Source organism: Trichoplusia ni, chromosome 27 (genome assembly GCF_003590095.1).
Source record: "Trichoplusia ni isolate ovarian cell line Hi5 chromosome 27, tn1, whole genome shotgun sequence".
Lineage (NCBI taxonomy): Eukaryota > Metazoa > Arthropoda > Insecta > Lepidoptera > Noctuidae > Trichoplusia > Trichoplusia ni.
Window position 1 is genome coordinate 372,453 of NC_039504.1, and position 25,325 is coordinate 397,777.

The 25,325-nt window shown below is 34.1% G+C and overlaps 1 protein-coding gene across 1 annotated transcript in view; it reads left to right on the forward strand.

Annotated features, from left to right (window-relative positions):
• Positions 1-16,496, forward strand: part of LOC113505869 (insulin-like growth factor-binding protein-like 1) — a 39,734-nt gene extending 23,238 nt beyond the window's left edge. Inside the window, exons 2-3 of the mRNA XM_026888717.1 lie at positions 11,470-11,720; positions 15,773-16,496. Of these exons, the coding sequence (XP_026744518.1) occupies positions 11,569-11,720; positions 15,773-15,881 (261 nt within the window). The 5' untranslated portion in view covers positions 11,470-11,568 and the 3' untranslated portion in view covers positions 15,882-16,496. The remainder of the gene's footprint in view (positions 1-11,469; positions 11,721-15,772) is intronic.
• The last annotated feature ends 8,829 nt before the right edge of the window (positions 16,497-25,325 follow it).

The window sequence follows — 25,325 nt, forward strand, 5'->3', positions numbered from 1 at the left end:
GGTGGATTATGAGTATCGCGTCGTGTTGATAACTAAAACTAAAAATATGTATGGTGAAAATTATGTATGATTGACGATGTGAAAAAGAGATATAGGACTGGAACGTAGCGCGCCGTCTAGTCTGTCACACGCAATTATAATACTTTAAAAAGTGTTGTTGTAAATGCAAATGTTATAGGCCACCAACCAAAAACAAAATACCCAAAACATTTAACATTCACAAATAACAAATACATTTCGTGGCTCCGTAAAAAAATGCATCGTTTTCGTAACAATTAGGGTTGTTCACGAACACAGTTTTTTGTGCTAAATGTATAACGTTAACCTTAATTACTTTGAGTCATTGTGCTGCAGTAACTAGCTCAAAATACGTCATAAATATAATCAGGATCATTTTTACCAAGCTTTGAAACTTACAGGAACTTTTGCAGTGTGGATAATGGTTATTTGGCATTTCTATTTCATTTGAAATGTCTTGTTGCTATCGGAAGGGGTAAAATATTTTCCCACGTTTTTATACACACTTTCTTTTTTGTGTGTATGTTTCTTTGTTTGTCGTTCCGGTTGGATTTGTAACTCAATATTGAAGCTCGTCCCGTCGTTGTCGAAATTTTCAAGGTAGCTTCAAACCCGATGACAATGCATTTTACAACTACAAAAACGGCTGGACCGATTTCGATAAAATTTGAAGAAAGTGACTTTTAAAAAACGTGGGTATTAAGATTTTTGAAATCTATTAATTTTTTTTTTTTAATATTATTTGAAGAATAATATGCCTTTTAACACTTTTATTTTACCTAATTACACGATACATTCTCATATATACATATAGGCACAGATTTAATGTTAAATTAACATATACCTGCAGACAAACAACACCCTACCTATCTTCACCTTTTAAATTAATATTATTGCATTTTTATATTTGATTCATTATTAAATGATGTCGACGTCGTCGAGCTAAAGTCGAAATGATGGACTCTGCTCATTATATTATTAAAGACTCTGGTTGGATCCGAAACTAGTCGGGCACTCGCGATAAATACGCGTGAGTTAACCGTTGCATCATGTAATAACATATTATTATTGTAGTTGTGGAAGGGAGACGCCACTCTACAAAAAAGCACGCTATCACACTAGCACATCTGCAATAAGTTTTATTTATTTAGTAAGCATCTAATAATAACTATTTTAATGATAATTGTATCCAATTATCTAGAATGTTGTTGTTCTAATCATAGTTGGAACGAACTCAAATGTTTATTTGCTTTTCGGTAAAGCATTTCGCTCGCGTATTATTATGATGTTCATTAGAATTCGCGTACAATTTGTTTGAATGTATGTTAAACGTTAAAACAGTTGATTTCTAGTGATACAAAATTCTATATAATAATGTTTGAGTGGTAAATGTATGTAATAAATTAGTTTTATAGATAAATATTGGAAAATACAGGTTCAATTAATTAGAAAATTTTCATTTTGTGTACATAATATTTTTTTTACATTTTAGTCATCCAAATAAATACCCTTTCAGGATAACCAAATCAAAAACTTCGTATTTAATACTGCGACAGCAAAAACACATTCTCTCTTTTCCGCTACGCTATTAACCAAATTGTGGTTTCATATTTCGTCACCCCTTTAACAGGATTAGTTTATTTCAAACATGGCTTCTGTTACAAGTCAAAAGCTAATTGAAGCTTAGTCACAGACTCGTATTCAGTTCACATCATAGTGCTAATCACAGCTACATTGGTGTTTATACACAGAGTCAGCTCATTAGTTCAATATTAAACCAGCAATAGACTAATTACATGGCGGTAATGTCGGCTAAAGAGGTTGCTTTGTAAATGCTTTTCATAATTATGGACTGGTTTAAAAATGTGTTTACTTAGTAGTTCTTTTTCATTTATTTTTTAATATTGTGGGATGACACATAGTTTAGAATCTTCTTGTTGATTTTTATCTAAAACGCCATTTAAATTTCATTAATACTTCAAATCAGCCACAGATAGTAAAGCCAACTGAAGTAATTTGCACTGAAAATAATATTTTTGAATAAATAGCTTCTTCAATTAAACGTATTCAGTATTAATTGGTAGTTTGCAGTAGTAATTCACATTGAGTAAAACCAATGACGCATCTGACAATCTAGCATCATCTGAATATGTACGACTATCATGTATTCAAAAACATAAAAAGTACCTTTTAAAAAATGTATCTTCTTGGCCTAGAACATGAAAATTTTCAGTCTACTCAATGCAAAAACTTCACACATAACTTAAGAATTAGGTACCAAACTCGTCTTACAATTTGGTCGTAACAGTACAAATTAATCTTACTCCAAACTTTATACAATTCTAGCTAAAACCGAAACTATCTTACAAGATTACTATTCTACGAGCGTAGGAAACGTTCCGCATATAATTTGGAGTATTTGCTACAGTAATACACGTACTGATTATACAAAATCACTATACACGGGCCGTGACGTGATTCGAACTGCTATTGATCCTGCGGTCGATAAAAAGGCACCTCTACACTATCGCGGTATCAATCTGGGACAAAACATTTTTTTGTTGACGAAAGTAGTTCAGAGTGTCCAAACTTTCCTTATCTTTCTTTGCCTATGTCCTATATTCACTTTGTCATAAGCTTACTGTGTCAAAATTTGTTGGGAGAAGAAACTCTAGTAACATCTGATTATTTCTCAGAAGAATCAAGAGAGAAATAAGATTTCTGGGACACACTGAGCTTAAATGTCTGAGGTAGTATTCGTTTCCTCACAGTTTGTCAGTGGTGTCCTAAAGTACCTACATGTAGCTTTTAAAGTGGAACATGAGACTTTGCCTGCGATTTGATCAAATCTGCACCTTGTACAGAGAAAAATCCAAGTCCAAGCATAGAACAGAGCTGCGTATTGGGAATAAATAAGGGAAAAAATTAACATAATTATACTTTAAATCGTTGTGACATTGAGTATTTAAAGTGTCGCAGTGTAAGCACACCATTATCCTCCTACATTATGTACAAACCTTAAACGTGGTACCTTTTTCGTGAACTTTGCCTTACACACAACCATTAAATATACTGAGAACGCTGGAGTCGGCGGCATTTAAATTTAAAGGGTGGTTTGGTTAAATAAAATGTAGTCGAGGAAACTTCGTTGCATAATGTATGAAGAATTATCACGTTGGTTTTGCGTGAAAATGCCGCAGTGAATAGTTTGAATTTATTTGCTTCCTGGACTACCCAACCTTCACCATTGCATTAGATTTCTATAGACTGTGAAATTCAATTTGCCAAAAATTTATACAAAATTGACCTTCATTGTTTTATTCAAAAGTATTTCCATTTAATTTTGTTTTGGAATTGTGAATGGAAATTGTAAATTTTTTGTCGACACCGAAATTCCGGTCGTACATTTTTCTTTTTCACAATAATGCAATGAATCTTTTCATAAGACATTACCGTCTTAACAATTTACATAAAACAAAACATTACATTTCCTTCTTTAAATAAAATTCCTTAGTCGCCTTTTAACATCCCCATGGGAAGACAACGCAAAAAATAATAAACCTTTTTAAGATCCCACACGGAATACTTCAGGTCTTTTATACTTATAATATTGTACGGTTGGTAACAGAAGTCGAATAACACAACTCCATTTTGTAGAGATGCTTTTGTCCTAATAAATTACAAAATCGGCTTGACAGGTAGTATAGTTAAAACACGCTGAACAACGATTCCTGCATTTCAGTGAAAATACTGGCACTATGTAAATCGGATTGTGTTAACCGACTTCTTTTGCTGACTGTACACTGGACCGCAATACGTTGCCTATATTGTCATTCCGAATACGACTTAATCCCGGGGCAGTAAAGCTCAATTTTGTGTAGAGTTGTTAAAGACGACATGCGGTCGATATTACGACAAATTCGTTTCGGTTGAATAGTCTTCCAAACATGAGTTTTACAATAGACGGGAAAATTTTCAAGATTGGAAAGCCCTTGAGAATGCATTTATTTGACAATTCCTTTGAGAAAGTGGGCATTTGTGAATTTAGTTCAAAGGCGGTCATGTGATAAATGCATTAGTAGCTATAAGTGGGAATATAGTGGCAAGGCTTTTGTTGTTTTCAGTAGCATTGCGAAATGTAACTTAGGAGTAATTTGGTTTAGCTATGAACACGTTTTGATGAACCCTACCCTTACATATAAGAATTTCGACAACGTTCAAAGCTTCTTAAAAATTAGATTTTCTTTGTATTCAAAATTCCCGTATTGGACCATTCTCAATCTCGTAGGTGGGCGCTGACAGTGGCGATATATTATAGTTTACTTATCTAATGCAACTTTAAACGCATATTTAATGCTATCGACGATCATTTCTTCTAGAATGGGATATAATATGTAGGAATCATGATATACATCGACTGTTTGAGGGAGTACACTACAAAAAATAAGTCGCGTACTAACTCGATTCCAGCAAGCTCAAAACGTTAACTTTTATGGACGTGATTTTCGAGTGTATAACTTTAATGTTTAAGCTTGCTCTAATCGAGTTTCTGTATGATACAATTTAAGAAAATACTCGCCCAACAAGGTCATGTAGGTATCGTGTTCCATAACTCACTCACTAAGGTCAATTCACGCCTAATTCCCCTTACCGATATTGGTAACGGAGTGGTAATTGTCAGTAACTGTCTAACTAGTGGCTCTGATTGAATTAACTGTTTAGTACGCGCGTCCAACGAGGCGAGCACGCTAACTGCCTAATACAGTGACAGCGACCGGTGGCTGGAAAATTACAATTAATAGTATACGTAGGTATATATCCATGTACCTATGTTTATCTTACAATATAGATGACGATTTCAAGAAAATACTGCATTAAAACTAGGAATTTTGAGTAAAAGAATGTCTACACTAGTTGCGCTGATATTGTTGCCAATTACACTGGTACATATTAAATGCACCTTAATGAAAATTAGTAAGTCCAAGCTCACTTTTTAAAGTTAACGTTGCACAAAATATTCTCAGAAACCCTTTCACATATTATAAATTATATCACACATTTTATCTGCATACATTTTCTGCGCCATGAAGTCACTGCTCTTTTCTACGAGAGATATACTGTGGATCTTATATCAGTCCAGTGTAATACCACGAGCTCTTAAAGAAACATTGCCGTCATCGAGCAAGGGAGGTAGAATAATACAATTCCCGTATCGGCGTCTCGTTTCCCCAACAGCAATTCAGCTTAGAGAGCTTTTGGTAAGTGAGAAGTGGACGGTCGTTTTACAAAACGTATTGCTGCAGGGACTTGGCAACATACACTGATTTCCAGTGTAATGTTGAATGAAGTTGGCAATTTTGTTTAAAAGTTGTTGCTGGTATTACTTCAGTATTTATTATTAACCTTACTGCGATTGTTTTCTAAGTTGTTCTTGTAGTAGAATGAATATTGATTTGATTTAGAAGAAACTAAGTAAACAGAGATTTATGGAAATGATTAGAATTAAAAAGAACAAAGTAAGCGTAAAGAATGAAAATATTACTTAAGGATAACCAAATGGTCAAACCAACTCACCTTCATTAAGCGACAATCATTAATGGTGTGATCCACGAATATTTTTGACTTCTTTGTCTTGAATGTTTGTGAAACGCCGCGACTCAAAAATTAAATTCATGACAGCGTGAGTCGTTTTTTTTTTGATAATAATAAGTTTCAATTAAAAGAGAGTCTATCAAACCACCTTCAATAACTTTATTGTACTGCGTTACACTTGAATTTTATCGATTTTAACTATTTAAGTTTAAACTCATTACATTTCACGAAGGTAAGCAAAAAAACGACCTAAACCTTATGACACTACAACAAAGATAAAGATAAAGATATATTTATTTGTATAAACATGTGTAACATAACATAGAAATGTAAATGTGGATGGAAAAAAATGGGAATGACAGACATAACCCTCAAGTCCAGACATGTTTTGCCACAATTTAGGATACAAAAATTTAACAAAAATAACTTTTTAGGAATAGAGTAACAAATTAGAACGGTATTAACTGAACATACATATTTTAAAATATTATTATATAACTACTTACTATATCTACTTATACATTAAAAAATCTCTTACACTATAAAAACATTTTTCAATCAGGAACTTTTTAAGTTCCTACTTAAATAGCTTAGTTAATGTTAATGATCAAGAAGGTACTGTAAGACCTCAAATATTCAACCAAAGCAATAACTCAACAATTACGGCACACGTCTTCCATTGTACATAATTCAGAACATTTACAGGCGTTATGCAACTGTCTCCCTGTCTAATTTAAACTTGTCTGTCTACGCATTGTGTCTAGAACTATTCTATAGAGGTATTCTTAGTGCCGACGGTCTCGCTGTAAATCCATTGAATTACCTCCGTTAAGACCGAGTAACGACTCGTATGTAAATTGATTTTACAAAGAAAATTGGATCGTATTGCGTAAGAGGTCGGCACGAATTATTGAGAGGCGTGTTAAAAATGTTTATTGCGATGCTGAGAAGAAAGATTTCATAAATATATTTCAGTTGTAGGGTTTCAGTAAGAATATAGTATTGGAGGTATATGATTAGGAATTCTCACACTTCAGTGCTTCCAAAGTAAAGGCAATACCAACATTGTCTTCTAACTTTATCCTAAAGTATTAATCTACCGATTCTACAATCAAAATTTACATAGACATGTATAAGTTACGCCAAGAAGTTATAGCTATTAATCAAGATAAACTAATTTGATAAAATAAAATAAAAATACGTTAAACACGAGTCACACTTGTGTCTCAAATCTTTCACGTTACACATGTGGAACTTAGGTATAATCAAAACTTGTAGTGCCTACAAAGATAGACAATCCAAGTGACCATAATAATGTTCATTTTATCGTCGAATAAATACATTTGGATATGCATTCCGTAGGCTATCATACTGCGACATTATTGAGGGTGCTTGATTGATTTCACGGCACTGGTTCCGTAGTGTGTGGCCGTATTTCATTAGTCGGTCGTTACCCCACACTACACGAAATCCATCACGGAATAATTACTGTTGCTCTGTGTCCGCATACGGAATTGGAAGTCCTATAATAATTAGGTTTGTGGGCTAAGAACGTGGTTATTGGGAACGAAATGGTTTTACGTAATTTATGGTGCATGTAAAATATGTGGTGGTTTGTTACTAAATGATGTAGTTTACGTTCTTACACAGTTTAGAATATGCTTACGAATTCAATTTCGGAAGTGGTACATTTATTAAGTAAAAAAAAAAAAAGTAGCAAAAAATTAACGCATGTTTATTAAAGCTTTTAAGAATATAATTACGTCTTTTTATCAATTTACCATATTTTATCTTTTGTAGAGCATAATAATATACTCATTTACGGTAACTTCATAATTGCCCTAATTCACGACCTACAACACACATAAAGATCTCCTTTCTCATATAACCATATACAGGAGAATCAAAACCAAAAAAAAAGAAATTAAATATTATGAAATTCCTCGCCTAGTTTTAGGTTGGTAGTTATCGCGACATAATTAAGGCCGTAGCTGATTGATTGCACGTCCTAAGCGGGGTTAGGCGGCGCAGGTTCTGTTAGAGACGCCTCGCTGCACCCGTGCACCCGCTGCACAACTGATGTAATTCGATCACCATAACCATGTGGAAAATAACTGAGTTTTCATTAAAGTGAGAAATATTTTTAATGTTAAGTGAAGATTGCTGTATTTTTCTTGTTAAAGGACAAGGGACAGGAAAATTTCGTGAAAAATTGTCGTAACAGAAAAATAATGAAATGTGTCTGGTAATAAAATGTAGGTTTTTATTGAGTAAAGGAATATCACTTTCAAATAGTCGCATTGGTACTAGAGATTTGAACCCGTAAAACCAACCTCAAACTTACGATACGATGCCAGTTATTAAACATAAAAACTACCATAACATTACAATAACAAAAACAATTTTTGTCTTTTCAAATTCATTGAATAATTTCACGAAGTTTCACAAAAAATCACCCCAAGCTGTGCTTTCACAATAACACGTAGGATTTACCCGACAAACGAATGACGCAGATTATAATAATGTCGATCATGTCTCTATAGTTTTGGTCATAAAGTCCTTTATAGGTACACGAGTTTGGCAGTAACCCAGGCGATGAAAGCCATCTGCCGCATGACGTCACGCGGCGGAAGCCTTACAAGGCCTAACCTCTATTCAGAGTTATTCGCCCGTAGCTGGTAGACGGAATTTGTCTTTGAAATTTGAACACTAAAGATAGTTAGACCACAGTTACTACGGCAAACGCTTTTGTTAAGTCGGGAGCTATTACAAAATTATGTTTGATATGATTGATGAATTAAATAAAAGGTTTCAGATGATTAGTTTTAGGACCTAAATCACCTATGTATACACATATTCACTTTTTCTTTACCGAATTTTCATAAAATACTCACATAAAAAAACGTTAATAAATTGTAAAATTATTATTTCATTTAAATCAGAATAACCTTAAAATAAAACAAAACATAAATCCAGAATTCAAAAGACTCATCAAAGTGAGAAATTGAAGTGAAAGCAAGGACAATCTCGGTAGAAACCACTATCTACGGAGAAATACCATCAATTCAACACAAAGAGAAAACAGAAAGGACGTGAATCGACAAGCGAGGTTTGCCTCTGTTAAATGGCTCAATTCTGATAGCTGAGGGTGGCGGCCATTGATAATAGTCTGCTTCAGAGAATAGAAAATAAGAGAGAAGTGCCCTTACATTAGGCTACTAGAAAAGCGCAAATATATAGAAATTACATTGTCTTATTGTCTTGTTAGTTTTACCTGTGTGACTTATGTCACTTTTATTAGCGTTAGCGCTTCGAGTAATTAAATTACCTGCCATCATTAATTAAAGTAAATTTTTGAATATTTTTGTGCTAAACTTAGTTCTGTCGAGCTGATTTGAGAATCTAAAACATAGAAAAAAATTTCAAATCGGTCCATCACTCGGAGTTTAATGACTTACACACGTACAGTAGAATTTCGTAATTCTATAAAGATTTTGTCTATCGTGCCGGTTTTGACATACAAAACAAAGAACAAACTTCATTGTGAGGTTACCTCATACATGTAATTCGTTTAGAAACTGTCAAATTTTGAGGTGATACCTACGATTGACCGTCGTCTTCTAATGCTTGCGATTAAGTGTCACTTCCTTTTACTTCTCTGTTCCACGTTCTCGGTACTGAACCGCTAATAAAAATCAACGTCTGATCCAACCAACGAGAACTTTCTAATAGTTCTCTGAATATCAGCATTTCTTTTTAGCGTTATTGAAACTGCTTGTCTAAGTTATTCTTTGAAAAGGAGGTCAGGCAAAAATGTATAGAAGGAAATCAAGACATAACTTAGTTACACGGTTAACTCAAGTTTAAATAACCACTAAGGAATAAAATGTTTGTATAGCGGGGAGTTTCATATACATTCAAGTCATATGCACAAAGACACCCAGACTCAGGGCAAGCATTTGTGGGCTACACAAACGCTTATCGTAGGCGGGGATCGAACCCGCGACACGTCGCGCTCCGTGGGTTTGGCTTGGTGACCTCAACCACTCGGCTATTTGTTCAGTCATTTGTTATGTGAAACAAAAAACAAACTTTTTTTATAACATTTAAATTACAACACTTTATAGTGAAATTACAACCATTTTAAATTACATGTAGGAACTTTAAACTGCAATCATGAGTTAATTTAAGCGATTCCATAGAACTGTTAAGTTAAGCTAGATTTTAATTAGAAATACGGCTTCGATACACATTTGCAAAGAAACTCTGAGAACGTTTACTTAAGGCTACGCTTACACTAGAACACTTTCCACTTTGAAAATCGGAGCAGGATGTCGGTGTGACGTCACGGCTCACATCAAAACGTGCTATCAAATTAGCCTTAGTGGTAATTTTAGTAGTTAAGAAATAGGATATTAATTTTAAAATGTTTTTCACGTTAAAAAAACAATAAGATTCGAGTGGGACTTGCACCCGTGCACAAATATCCGCAAGAAAATATGAACAATCATCAAAATTATTTTACCACCGTGCACCGGTTGCTTAACCTTGATTATCATATTTGTTATTTACTGTAATAAAAGCTACAAAAATGATACATTCTCGTGAGCGTAAAACGATACGTTTTTCTTAAGTCAAGTTATACGGAACCCTTATCGTCCGACTCGCGCTAGATTTTTTGATATGCGTACAAGATACGTGTCAAATTAAATAAAATTCATGTACTTTTATTTTTTGTCTAAACAACTTCGTGCGAGCATTTATTTTTATGTCAACGTGTATACGCAGCTTAAGATGATAGCGGGCTTCAATTTAATGTTAACTTAAATTAATTTCTCTTGCTTTGATATCTTCAATGAGAAAATGTTGTTTACATCTGCCGTGGTTCGTGTATTTGCCGGCTGCAGAGCATAGAGAGAGGTTACATTAAATTTTGCTGCGGTTTATCTCAGATTATTTAATTACATTACGGATTTGTTTGCTCAAACACTACACTTCCAACTGCTCAGGACCAATTCTATATTTCATAAGTTTGTAACAAGTATTAAGTTTATCGTATCCCCATACGCTCAACAGACAACAATTTAGTATTAACTTGAGACCATCAAGTAGTGTCTAGGTCAACTAACTCAGTAATCTGCTTAACTTAGTACAGAGTTGGACGTGATACTGGCAACTTATAGTTTACAAGGATTCGCGCTTGTAAATTGATTAATTGTTGACGTTGTTTATGTAAAGTAAAATACATTTATTTTAGTTTTAAATCGGTTATGGAGCAGTTTTCTTGCCACTGTTTCATTATTTTATAGGAGTACAGCACGCGTCACATTAAACTCATTTTCCTTGCTTACATCACGCCAAATAGCGTGACGAAAATTTGGTATTAAATTTGTATTTCGTCCATACCATTCCGCGTAGAACAACCCCTTACGGTGCTACCTGGAATGATTACAGTAAAACCAGCCTATAACATAGTGAATTCAAGACATGAAATCATGATAATCAGTCATGTATTTAAATGATAAAGCAGTTTACTCACTAGTATTTCTACTATTTTTTGGAGTTTCTGCCTTTCTCTTGTTTTCCTGGGTTAAACACTAATGACTTCAACCCACATCGAGGGCTAGGCGTGGAGATATGTTTGACTTCCACCGTAGGTCATATCGGAACTGCCTGACTAATTTTGCATCGAAACGGAGTCTTTAGTTACGAGCCGTCATAGCAATGGGGTCATGAGTGAAAAGTATGTTCGACTCGAGGCCCATGCAGCTGCATCTGTCGTTGTGTCATTTAAATATGAATAAACCTTACGAGAGTTTTTAACAACAGCGACTTATCATTCTTTTTTTTTTGTTTCAGAATGCGAGCATCGTGTTACACTCCTCAGTAACCATGCAAAAGTGTTCCTCAGTCGCTCGAACAGTAGTGTGGGCTGACTCGTGAAATGTGCGCAACAGTATGAGCAGAGGTAGCTGGCTGGCGATGGTGGCGGTGGTGGTGGTAGCGGGGGCGGTGCGGGGGTGGGACTGCGTGTGTAACCCCCGGGAGTGCGAGGTGCTGGAGCCAAGTGGGTGCCCTGGAATGGGGATCGTCGTTTGGGATCCCTGCAGGTGAGAGTTATAACCATCGATAGCTGAATGATCTCATAAGAGATCCGTCCATGCGTCCTTATTGGTTATTTCCTTTTCTGTTTGTTTGGCCGAATATTGGTGTAACATCGTTCTCATATAATGCAACCATAATAATGTAACCCAAATAATTATTGTATGGCAGTGAACAAGAGTAACCATGGAATTTTCTGCTCGTTCTTCTCCATGTGAATCTACCTTCCGAACGAGCGGTAGCTTCAATAGGAGATTGACCGACAGACTGACACTAGAATTTAATATTGTATTAATAAATTGTTTGACGTTCAAAACTGCCATACACCGGTCCAATTTAAATAAAAAAAATGACTTTGACTTTAAGGTTTGCTCTTAAGCAAGTGAATGATATAGGTTGTTCAATTATTCGACTGCATGGATAGCCGTGTGGCATAAGTCGGCGCGTCGTATCACGGGGTCGATCCTAGCTTAGCACCAAAATTCGTTTCTTTAAGCATGCGCAAATTGAACTGCTGATATTATCAATTTCTGGGCAACCAAGGTCGTATCGATCTAAGTGAAATGAAATAAATAAATGATTTTAAAATGCAAGACTTATCTTCGAACATTTAAAATACTACCGCAAATAATTAAAAAAAACGGTTCTTAAACAAAATTTTGTGTACCTCTGCTTAACCCTGGATTCCCCCAGGGTTAAGCAGAGGTCGTGCTCTCATTACGAGATTCATAGCAAAAACTTTCAATTACTAAAACTTAATTATAATTTAATTACTCTTTTGACTTTACATGTAACCTAAATGGAATTCCAGGGCCTTTGATTTACGAACTTAACAAGATATGATAATAAATTATTATAAGGATGAATATGAAATAAGGGTGTTTTTGGCGAATTAATATTTGGAAGCTAAGTTATTCTTTTTATAAATGAATAATTTCAAAATCATAAAATTGTTTTTCATATCGTATGAAAATTATTAAAATTCTTACTTTTCTATTCCTAAATTCGTCACTGATTAATTTATAAGATAAAAGTCGAAAAATTATTAAACAATCAAGAAATTTCCCAACAAATCCTATAAAGGTTGATCAATTTACATTATAATATGCAAATTATAAGCTTACTGAAAGTATGACGTAACTTGCGAAGTATATTAATTAGGGGTTTTAAGTAACCAATAAATGTTTAACTAAGTGGGCAACGGGAACTTTACAACTCTAAGCTCTTTGCTTGCTACCTTTTCTAAGTCACGTCACTTTAGCAAATAAGAACATTTTTAGAAATTCAATTTTAAAGTAATTGAGTTATTGAAGTTTAGAATCAAAGGACTAGAAGTCTTTAAGTTTGAGAAGGGTAGTTATTATAAGAATTATGTCAGTACCTGTACTAAAAAGCTCTTTAAGTAAAACTGTTGCTGTTGTAGAAGCTAAATGGCGCTCTACATTATATGTAGATCTCGCTTTTACAGTCGCAAGAGTCGTCCTTCGAAAGCTCATATGAGGAGTCAATTTTGCAATGGAATTATTTTTTTTACTGAGAAATTTATTGCATTTGCTCTTTGAGTTAACGGTTTTAATAAACGAATTGATATGAGTAACGGTATTTTTGTATTTCTACAACAATTTTACTCACTTTACGAGGTACCAACCAACGCTGACCAATTGCTTAAATGTACTGCAATTGTTAAACCAAATAATGATAAAACATTCTACATTCCCTTACATGTTTCTGTCAAAATATATGGATTTTTCATCCTGGCAACCAATCATGTACCATATTAACCATAAACAAATCGCGTGCTATAACAGCACGTAAAACAACACGAAACCAGTTCCCCTGTATCTATTTTGAACTGTTTCATTTCATCTCCCTATCAAAACATTTGTCTTAAATCAAACGGGGAACTGAAACAACTAACGTATTGGATGATAATTTGATTCTGTCATTTATTCATGAAATAAACTATGTTGAGTAAGTTTATTCATGTTTAGGGATGGGCTCTAAATACCCATTCTGCGAGAAGGAGTATATACGCCTTTGGCCAGTCATAGTCTCGCAGAGAATGCGCGAGTGATCCCGAGACTCTAGCTCAAGCAGTAGAAGGGGCCCGGGGTGTTTTTAGTCGGTGGAAGCTCGAAATATCCCCCCGCCGTGCCCTCCACGGGTCTTGAAGTTTCAACCAGGATTACAAGAAAAATATGTTTTATTAATTTTTAAAGGACCTAGAGTACACCCAGACAGTTTCAAGTCATATGTATTATTGCGGTTGTCAAATCGTGACAGCACACTACAGCGTAGAGCAGCGTCCTCCTTCCGCAAATACATTTATATTACTTTAGGACGCAGTAGTAGCCCCCTGGGCCTATTTAATCAGCGTTAGCATTCGAAAAAATATGACTCCTTTGCATGTCCCGGTTTTTAACCTTGAACCCTGTGTATCTCTACGGATAAAAGGGCAGCCGGCTTTCAGCGGTTTAAAGGTGGTTACAATATAAATGTGCTAAAATAGATTTTCTTGCCTATATCCAAGGCTTTGAAGTTGTAGTGTTTTGAAGTATCTAACCAGGGAATTTTACTAAGTCTGTCCGTTTCCCCAGGACTGGGATGGTTAGCGCTCTTTGGGGGAGGCCTACGATTAGCAGTGGATGGAAATAGGCTGAGATGATGATGATGTCCTTTTGGCAGATTTCCAAAAAATATTATAAAAAAACCACTATTGATCCCCCCAGTAATTAAAATAATTATAGACTTAAAAAAAAACCGACGTTTTAAATGTCCATTCAAATTTTATCAAAATCGGTCCAGCAGTTTTCATAGTTGCAAGTTGCATTGTCAACGGGTTTGAAGCTACCCTGAAAATTCAGCCTGCTAGCTTATCGGGAAGAGAGTCAACATTGAGTTGCAAAAATCCAACCGAAACGAAAAACTTCCAAGAAAAGTGAGTGTATGAAAACGGGGGAATATATAATATACTCAATAATTTAATATAGACATGTTTAAGTAAAGGTCTTTAAATAAACATGTCCATACTAGATACTCAAACGATATAATTAGACGAACACATTTCGACAACACTTAATATAAATCAACTAAAAAAACCAATTGGGCTTCAATAAGAAATGTCTATTTTCAGGTAATTACCATTGGCTTTTACCGAAAAACTTCCTGAACTTTGGCAAGGGCCTGATCCACTTAGATGAAGTTTTTGCTTGAACTTCAAAAATAAGGAAGTTGGAGGCGGCTAATGCAATTACCGAGCTTGGTAAACTTACTGGGCACGATTTATAAATATAAACAAAAAATCAAAAAGCAATTTTGAAGTTGCTTTTTTACTTCCTACTTTGAAAGTTGCTATAGTATTTCGTTTGGAGTTTTTGGGTCATTTAGAAATGAAATTGCCTTTAATTTGTTTGGTTGTAAGTTGGTTAATAACTGTTTAAATGATGGAGAAAATTGAGTTATTGATTTTAAATTCACAACATATTTTAACTGTTATTTCATTAAAAAACGAAAATAAAGGCCTTATTTGGCTTTAACCACATTAATCTGTATAATATTGTCTAACACATTTTGTCCTCCAAATAGTTTCCCAAATATGAAAAATGTTAAATTTTCTCCAACATGTCGCGGAACTAATCCATGACAGCCATATAATCCAAGCCTGCCAACTCCGAGGTCAGCTCCTTTTATACAAGGCTAGGCAAGTTCCAATATTCTCCTTTTATTTCAAGGAGTTTTCGAGTTTTCTAAAAAGAGGTTTTAACTAAATCGGTTCAAAAATTAATCCGATGTCCATTTAAGTCTGATTCAAAGTCAGTTTTTTATTATTATCTTGATATTATTACGTAAATTTACCTTTTTATTTTGGAACATTGTCACTAGTCTCTTGACATAGGCTTAAAGTATCGGTAGAGAGGATTTCGGGCTCCCACATTTTCGCCCTTTCTGCAGGGAACGTGATGTGTGTAACGTCTTTAAGCCAAACCAATAAGGTTTAAAATCTTTGTAATATATTGTGTCACGTATTTAAATACACCTAACATTAATTTTATCTTTCCAGATGCTGTAAAGTATGCGCGAGAACGCTCGGCGAAGACTGCGGCGGGTTCAGTGGAACGTGCGAACCGGGACTCAAGTGTCTTGACGGGTCGTGCTCGCCGATCACGTGAGCCAGCCCGACACACCCTGTATTATATGTGTATAGTGTTCATAGAAACAGTACATATCTCTCACGTAGCAATCGAGGACCAGGCGTTTAGGCAACAAGCTTCATATTGGGTGACAATAAATTGTTAAGCCTGTGGTTAGTAAGCACGGACAGAGATGTAAAGTGTCGATATCGATGTATTAGGATTCCTTTCAACGAACACTAATTTGATTTTAATGCGAACTTCGAACGATTTTATCGATATGTCGATATTGCCGATAGCTCGTTAACACCCATTCAGATGTGTTTTTCTTTTTTTTTCCTGAAATGTAAAATGTAGATTATGTACCCATGTGCTTTTGTGTTTTGTTTTCTTTACGTGACACACGTTATTTTGACGAGTAACCAAAACGTTAAAGTGTTGTAACGAACAACACAATAGCTGTTGTGTTACAACTTTCTCTTTGATACGTGAACACAAAAGGAAACGGGGTCGAATACGTAAATTTTATATAAATAAATCCTTAAAATGTACGAACATTGTTTTCCTTAGTGGTAAAATATCATTTTAGAGATAACCTGTTTAATTTAATGATCAAATTGAAAATAACTGAATAATTAAAATATTATTTTTGTTAGTTCCAAGACTTTGGTTATGTATTTTATTTTAAAACAAATACAAGTACTCGTATGTATTTAAGGAGTAATCGTTACAAAAGTTTTAAGAAAACCATGTCATATAATACCTTTCACTATTAAAAAAACGAAATGTAATTTGTTCTCATATATATTATGTGAATTTAGAAACTAAAAAATACTTTATTTTTCTAGCTACAAAATAAGCGATGGAAAATTCAAATAAGTTCTGTGTGCGTACGACTTGACGTTAAATTAAACTCGTTATTGTACCTATCATAGCAAGTGTGTGTACGAAAATATGATTTCTGTTTTATGTATTCCTAACAAACTTGTAAATACTGATGTTGATCACCAAATCTTTCGATACAAATTTAATTTACACCTAAACCCCTCAGCATTATGGAACATTTCTCGATGGCAAATAGTAATGATTATTTCAGACAAGTATTTAATAACATTTGTAATATATTAACGATGTAATTAAAAATGTATCTATCTATATTTCTGTGTGCTTCCAGGTTACATGTAGAGTTAAGTTTTTATATGTTTCTTAGTTATGTAAATATGGTCTGAATAGCATTTTTATCTTGTATGTACATTTAGTGGTAGGCTCGTAATTGTATACTGGATTAAACAGTTTTAGAAATAAGTACCTAACCAGCTGTATAAATGTCAGTTCCCATTATAGAGCCAATAACGCTCGCGGCGCGAGTCTAGAATGCTCTACGGAATGAATTTTTAGCACGATTTTATCGAGTATCTTTAAATATGGAACGCGCATAAAGCGTTATTGGACCTGTATTGTGAACCCAGCTTAATATGTGTTTACATTTTAATCCGTGAAACAGAATAATATACCAAAGATTTAAAGTTAGAATATAATATTTTTTATAATATAAATAATAAATAATGTTTCTTATTACGGCGTCTGTTGGGTATTGTTTACAGAAAGCCTAATCTTTCGTGTTTCGTTCTAAGAATTCTTTCTAAGTAATACTCGAAATAAGGTTTTATATCACGTTACAAAAATATTCGAGAAGAAACTTATATACCTACCCAAGTATTGAAATTAGAAGTTTCGCCTCCTTGGATTTCCCTGCAGACGCCTGTGTAATCTATTTTCATGTGGAACGGAAAATCACTTTCGATCAAGATATATTTTTTGCCTTACGCCTCCCAGTTATTCCATGCTTATTTTTGTACACGATAAACATACCATAATAATATTGGGCAAACCGAATTGTAGCTAAAATCGATGTTGACCTTTTTGGGACACGAAATATGTTTCCAAATTCGAAGCGTTTTAACCTTCGACCTTTTGTGTTTAAAAAGAAAACTCTATCTAATAATTCCTTGGCTTATGTTTGCGTTTACTTTATAAATTAGCGCTCGATCTATTTTTAAAATTATCTTGTGTACCCTTTGCCACATTATGACCTCTTTACCCCTTGGCCTTTCCAATTAAGAGACAAAAATACTCATCTGTGCCAGCCAGTCACCACATCGATTTTAGTTGTATTTATTTAAGGCACAATCACTAGTATCTAAAACGAAATGTAACCTGAATATTGAGTAACTACGTAATGTATCTAAGTTGTATAAATAATTCAGAGCTACTCGTTAACTGTGCACATATTGAATAAATAAGTTGAAAATCTGTTTTATGTTTGTTTTAGTATTTATAAACCTATTCATTTAGTTTTAATTATATAATACGTTACGCTACGCTAGTTACGCTAATTTAATTTGATCAATATGATCAAGTGCGAGTGGAACTCACAAATCAGAGGGTTTCGTACGAATAGACTAAAGAAAAAAAAATGGTCTTTCATTAAATTTACAACCTTAACAATCGTAGCTCAAACTCAATTTAACAGAGCCATAGGAAATACATCATCTGTAAACCACCAAGTTCTAGTTGTCACAGACTAACTTACAGACGTCAGACAGGGAAGCCTTAGTAATAGTTTTCACCCTTTAGGTTCTGAACCCTAAAAACTTGTACTCAGCGACGTTTTTACTCAAATCCCAAATGACACATCCAGATACTAATAATGACAGAAATACGATTTGAAATAATCTTCAAAATAGCTTAATGTGACTCTACTTATGAGGTATATCGACCATATACCTCCTAACATACATAGGCACGTAGATTCCAAAAAGTACGTAATATTGCAAATTATCTTTGCTATGAAACGTGCACTGCTCATAAGTGACACAAAATTTCAAATTTCATGCTTTTGTTTTTAACGTAAAACCCCCATATTTCTCTAGCTGGCTAAAACCTTACGTCGTGAGTCTATTCTTCTAATACGCCGACCGGTTATCCTTTACAAAATGAGGTATAATTGTCTGAAGAGAGTCTGTGGGTGGCCATTGAACAAATTGGGATGACGACAACGTTTTTTCAAACTCATTCAGGTAGTTAAATGAATAATATTGAATACGTATTTTTCTTTTATCCCACATACATATATTCATCCAATCACAGTGAATAGAACTTTCGCGTGACGTCACTTTTTCGTTTACGTTTTGCTAAGTTGAGGCGTCACAAGCCCCGAAAGACAAAATGCGGTTAATTTTGTCAATTTTTACAATCCACGTTTTTAAAATATCTTTTAAAAGGGTCTATATTTTATAGGGTTATTGGATAAAAACCAAAAAAAACGCAAAATTGAAAGGAAGAAAAATGGAAACAAAAATAAACTTAATTTTAATTAATGTAGCCGCAAAAACACAAACGTTAAATAATTTAGCTCTTCAGTCACAAATCCAAATTAAAATTCCTCGTAAACTTAAGTAATTAACGTTATATGCGAACGTCAAAGCTTAAAATCGTCAAGATAAGGACGTATTCACACCAGAAGTATAGCCATTGTTTTGTTTTCTCTTGGATACTCATTGGTTGAGGAAGTGGGTAGTGTCAGACTTTTACTGACTTAAACCTGAAACGCCTTGTAACGCACACTTTTTCCTCCACACCTAACCGACAAGACATGTATAAATCTTTAATTGAGTACAGTGTGCAACAAAACTATCTATGAATATAGTTTGCCTGTTGCATGTTGTAACAATTAATAATTTCCTCCATTTTATTGTAATATGTTTATAGTTCCGCGATTACTCTGGGCTGAAAATCAGCCTATTCACAGTCCACGGCTGACTACATCCTAGTTTGAACACAGCCTAAATTCAGAACGCTCTTTTATCAAAATAACTAGAATTTACAGGCTAGATTATAATTGCGGTATTCTGTAAGTTTATTACAATTTATTAATTTCGTTTCGTCTGCCAAGGTTAATTGTAAATAAAGGGTAATTTTGTAAAGTTTCTAGAGATAGGGTAATCTAATTGGTGCCAAGTTCTTGTGAAATTAAGCATTCAGACAAGAAAGTAATCTAATTGATGGCAGGCGGTTGGGAGATCAAGCAAAGTTTGTACATATAATAAACATGTCTAATATATTTTAGTATGAGTATCTGTTATCATCTTCTCCGCAATTGTAATAGCAATAGCAAACTCTTTGTCGCCATGAAACCCTCGGCGTCACGATAAATAAGCATAAAGACTATATAAATAGCCGTTGTTAGATTTTATCAAGGCAAGCATTGTCTAATCTCTCAGTTCGGAAGCTATCTAAAGTTATGATGTTATAATTATTAAAGTAATTATTCGTTGGACATTCATTCAACTAGATTTGCCGCTTGAATAATATTGCAAAGGTCAATAAGCTTCGTAGCGCCTGTTAGCCCGTAGGCCTGATGTAGGCATTTCGTAGCCGTTCTCGTAGAAGCGTTGCTACGATTGTTCCTGTTTCTGTGGGTGAGCCATGGGTGAATTAACATTGGCGCTTATAATATTAGTAAAGACGCATATTTAATATCGTACAAAAGAAGGATTTAATAAACCAAAAAGATTTAAGACAAAAATGGTTTAAAATTGTAAGATAAACTTACAATTCCCACACTCCCTACCATTGTTTTGACACTGGCCGTGGTTACGTATTGGCGGGATAGCAGTTAATAGTGCTGTTAAATTTTACCGAGCCATCATTTAAAGGTAGAGCCCCGTTTGTCGGATAAAAGCTGTGTTTATTGCCGTGGAACAAGCGCAGAGTCTATCTGAGAAGGGAATGTACTCAATTCTAGTTTATATTAGTGTACTTTAGAGGGTTTATGTGTATTTTAGTGTTTAGATTACATAGTTTATTTATTTAGATTTTATTCACGTAGCTTGTTAGGAATTTAATAGTCGCTACAACGTGACATTTACACAACAACATTTATTTTAAACAAGTGGTTGGACTAATTAGGAAATATTGCATTTGTGCAATTTGATCTAAAATGACGATAACGGAAAAAAACCGTTGTCTTAAATGGGTATGCGAACAAACTGCCAGTCTTTTTTAAGAATGATTAAAGATAAGTACTTTTCAAGTGACAATTTAGCAAAAAGCTAGCTCTAAAATTATAAACAAAACGTAATCATTTCTTAATACGATTTATATTAAAGTAGGCAATACCAAAACTCAAATAACTCAATACGTCGAAAAACAAAGTTATACAAACATTGTCTTTACATTAAACCCGAAAGGCTATAAAAGATCCCGAACTCGTAATAATAGATAACTGTTCTCGGAAGAAAAAGGTTGCATTTAAATACTAGGAAAGGGAAATTTGAGGAAGCCTGCTTAATAATAAATTCGGAGCTTGTAACACTCAGCGGAATGTCGGGTGTGTTGGCAACACCTGTTACAGAAGGTACTTTAATCTTATTAATATGTACTATGCTTCTAGGCTATCCTGGTTAGAAATCAGAGTTAGATTATTAAACCTAGAACATAGCTAGTAGTTAGTATTTTCTATATGAATCTATAGGTATGGCAAAAAATACATTTAGACCCAATATAACTGTGTTGAAGTCTTAAGAGACTTCAGCCTTTTTTTATACGTACGAAAACAAATTCGAAGAATGAAAGCCATCTAACCGATTACAAATAAAAGTCGGAAAATGTATCGTGCGATGAAAGAAAATACCTAGAATGTTGGTACTTAATAAATATGTACCAAGAGATGAAATATTTTGATCATTCAAATGATTTGGAAATATATCCAACATCTGGTAAGTAGCGTCCTCTACATCAACTTTTTTTTTTCTCTTGCAACTAATTTTACGGTTCAAATGATTGGACTTATGTACTAGTTAGCATTAAAGAGAATTTGTGCAGTAAGGAAAAACAAACAGGAACTTTGTAAAATGCTTACAAATGCACAATAATATCTACTTTTTGCCCTTACAGATGTTCCTTTCAGATCCCTAGTAAGAGGGCAAAAAAAAATTACACCACATCTAAATTTCACGAATTAGAATTTTGTCAATTCATTCCCACCGTTGAGCCCTCTTGTATGCAAACAACAAAAGACAAAAACAGTCAGACATGTAACTTTTCCTAAAACAGTTTTCGTCTTCCAAAACTAGGTATGCAGTACACTTACGCTCTCCACTCACCCGTTTCCCCACTAATTCCATCACAACAGTAGTGCATAGTTAAATATATGTAAATATTTACTTCGCACCATCCAAACAACATTTGTAGGCAGGGATGTGCACTCAACCATCGAGACGGGTAGAGGTAAGCCAAATAAACCCACACAGGTAGGTCGTTAAGCCTATTTACATAATAAATCACCTTATTTGATTTGTATCTCGTTTACAAATTCAATAGGAAAGAGCATAGAATACAGGAGTTGGGTGAGTACGATTTGCAGTAAATATTTTGGAACATCAACCTCTATAGAGGTCTGTAAACCATTCATAGTAATAAAGTAGAAAAGGATTATAAAAGGGAAATTGTCATTATTGTTTTTTTTTTTGATAGCCTTAAAGTTTTCTACTTCAGGTGTCATACTTGTCGTACTAATACATTTTAAAGTCTCAAACCTAATTCGAAATGTGCACAGTGCCTCTTATTTTAACGAGGTATGTCAGTGGACATTGGGATGATGCAAAGTGGACTTGAATCGAGTGGCTGCATATGGATCGTTTTAATGTGTTTTTCAATCAATCATAACAATCAACTCAGTCTATCCCCCTTTTAAAATATATTTCATTAATCTTAGGTTCAACAGTTAAAATTAGTCTGTTGGCTTTTGCGGTCTATTGCTAGAAATACGTTTCTCCCAAAATGTATTGTCTAGTCCAACCCGACCTAGTTCCTTAATTATAGCTAAAATTGACAAACCAAATAAAAATATGACCTTTTTATGATTCCATTTACCCCTGACAGTTTCAATAATTTGAAACAAAGATATATGATAAGATAAACATTTTGAACTTTCATTCAAATAAATGATTTGAAATTAATTGAGATAATAGAACATCAATGGATCCTCGTAAATTAACCTAATATGCGGCCGTCCGTGTCAATTTAGTTTCAATCGAGGTGTCAAATTGGCATAAGCAGAAGCTGATATCAAGTTATGCCAATTTAGACAGGCAGCGTGTGTTATACACACCGTTAAACAGTAGATACCTACCTTTACTTATCTGGATCCCTACCATTACGTATAACTTGATAAAGAATAATAAAGATGATGAAAATTCTCGTATATTAAAAAAAAATTTGTTACTATTTTTAGAAAGTCATCACAAAATCATAGGTACACAATGAATTGTTTATGACCATAACATTTAGTTAATAATATATGAAGACGAGATATGACAAACTCCCACTGGGATAAGTAACTACATACACATTATTAAATTGTATACGTCTTCTAAACCCATCATGATCAATGATATTAAACCTAATAAAAATCAAATACTTCTATAGAAGCACTTGATTCTCAAGATAAAAATGAATTAAAAAAACATCAAAGAACACATGATAAAACTAACGAAAATCTAATTATTTTCTTCCAGAAGCCTATTTCGACAATATGAAAAAAAAAAACGTGAGGATTTCAATACATTACGGAGCCGCTCAGCTATAGCACCAAAAGTGATATATCATAACCAGCAATGTATAGCATTCCGATATTTCTCACCTCGCCTCAAGCTTGTATTATTTTCGTCTAGATACAGTGTAACCCAGGCCTAAGATAACCAATGAAACGGAAGAATTGTATTCGAGATAATATTTTCGTTAGAAACATCGATTTGTATTACAGATACAGAATGTTTGCTGATCTTGTGGTTAAGCTGTGATATATACGCTATCGGATTATTATATCGTAATGTTTTCACGTTCATGTGTTGTTTTGTTCGGTAAGTATTGTATATATTACTTATATTAGAGGTATAACCGTAAGACTGCAAAGATGAAGGTCATAAGTTGAAGGTTATAGTTGCCCACGAGCCAGAACGTTACAAACCGAAAACGATCCCATATAAACAAAAAATCGGAAAAAAACTATCCTATGAATTTATCTTGGTTATAAACTATCTGTGGAAGAGGAACAAACATCCATACATACAAACATTCGCGTTTATAACATTAGTAGGAAGTAGGATAGGTACCTACCTAGGAACCTTTATAATATTAGCGTTTACCTTCATTTAAAGAACTCAAACCAATGAAGTACAGGTATAGATTAGCCTATAAACACTAATTAATTTAAAGCCTCTATTCTGGTACATATAAATAGATCAACTTGAATAGATTAAGCCCTAGGCTGAATAAACGCACAATGTCTATTGAATTTTCGAGCTTCAAAAGGATTGTCATAGAATTTAGAAATATCAATATCAACAAATTGACAACTGAACATAATTATTACGCTATTTTCGTTATCGGTTTACACTATTTTGGAAAGCAAAGAAGAAGACAAGAAGGTATCTATAATTATCGAATAAATATATAGGTATTTACTAACCTTCAATGCAACTCTACCTATGTCTGTCAATCGTATTATAATAATTACGGGTTTAAAGCTACCCTGAAAATTTCAGCTAGCTTATCGGGAAGTGCCTTAAAATTGAGTTACAAAAATCCAACCGGTGACAAACATACAAACGTACAAACAAGAAAGTGAGTATATAAAACGGATGACAAAATAAATCGGTTGGATGGCAAATAGATTTAAGGTCGAATTTATACATGTATCATGGTTACAGCCTGGTAATAGACGGACAGACGGAGGCACCTGAATAACATTGTTCTGTTTTTACCCTGTTATCAGAGAACCCTAAAAATAGACCAAAAAAAACCTATAACATATATTTACCTTACTAACGATCTCATTTAACAAAACATCGTACGACAACAACGACAATACTCAGCATCGAACATCGAAATACAACAAAGGTTGTAAGTCGTGAGGTTATTTATAAAAATATGTCAAGAGCGAGTCGGCTCGCGGCAAAGACAGTTCCGTATAAATAGGCCAAATAACTTATCTGCAACAAAAATTGGTCACGCATCAAATCGATGTCCGTTCTAACCATTTATCAACGTAAATTGTTATTTAGAGCAACATCAGAATTACATAATCATTCTTTCATTAGATCCGGCCTGGTGAAAGACAAACGAACAGATTGGCAGAGGGGCAGATAACGGAGCTTTAGTAATAAGGTTCTGTTTTCACCCTTTGCATACGGATCCCTAATTACAAGTTCTACAGAGGCCCCGCAATATTATCTTTGGAGTACCTACGTCGTTATCTTCGAAATTCTTTTGGACACTTGACTATTCTCAGATAATCCTTTCATGTTTTTTATACTCATTATAGAAAATATTCAAACGAAAAGGTATTCTAGCCCCACTTGTGTTACAAGAACTAGTTTATCGTTGAAATTAAGGGTTTTTTTATTATTCTTAGGTACT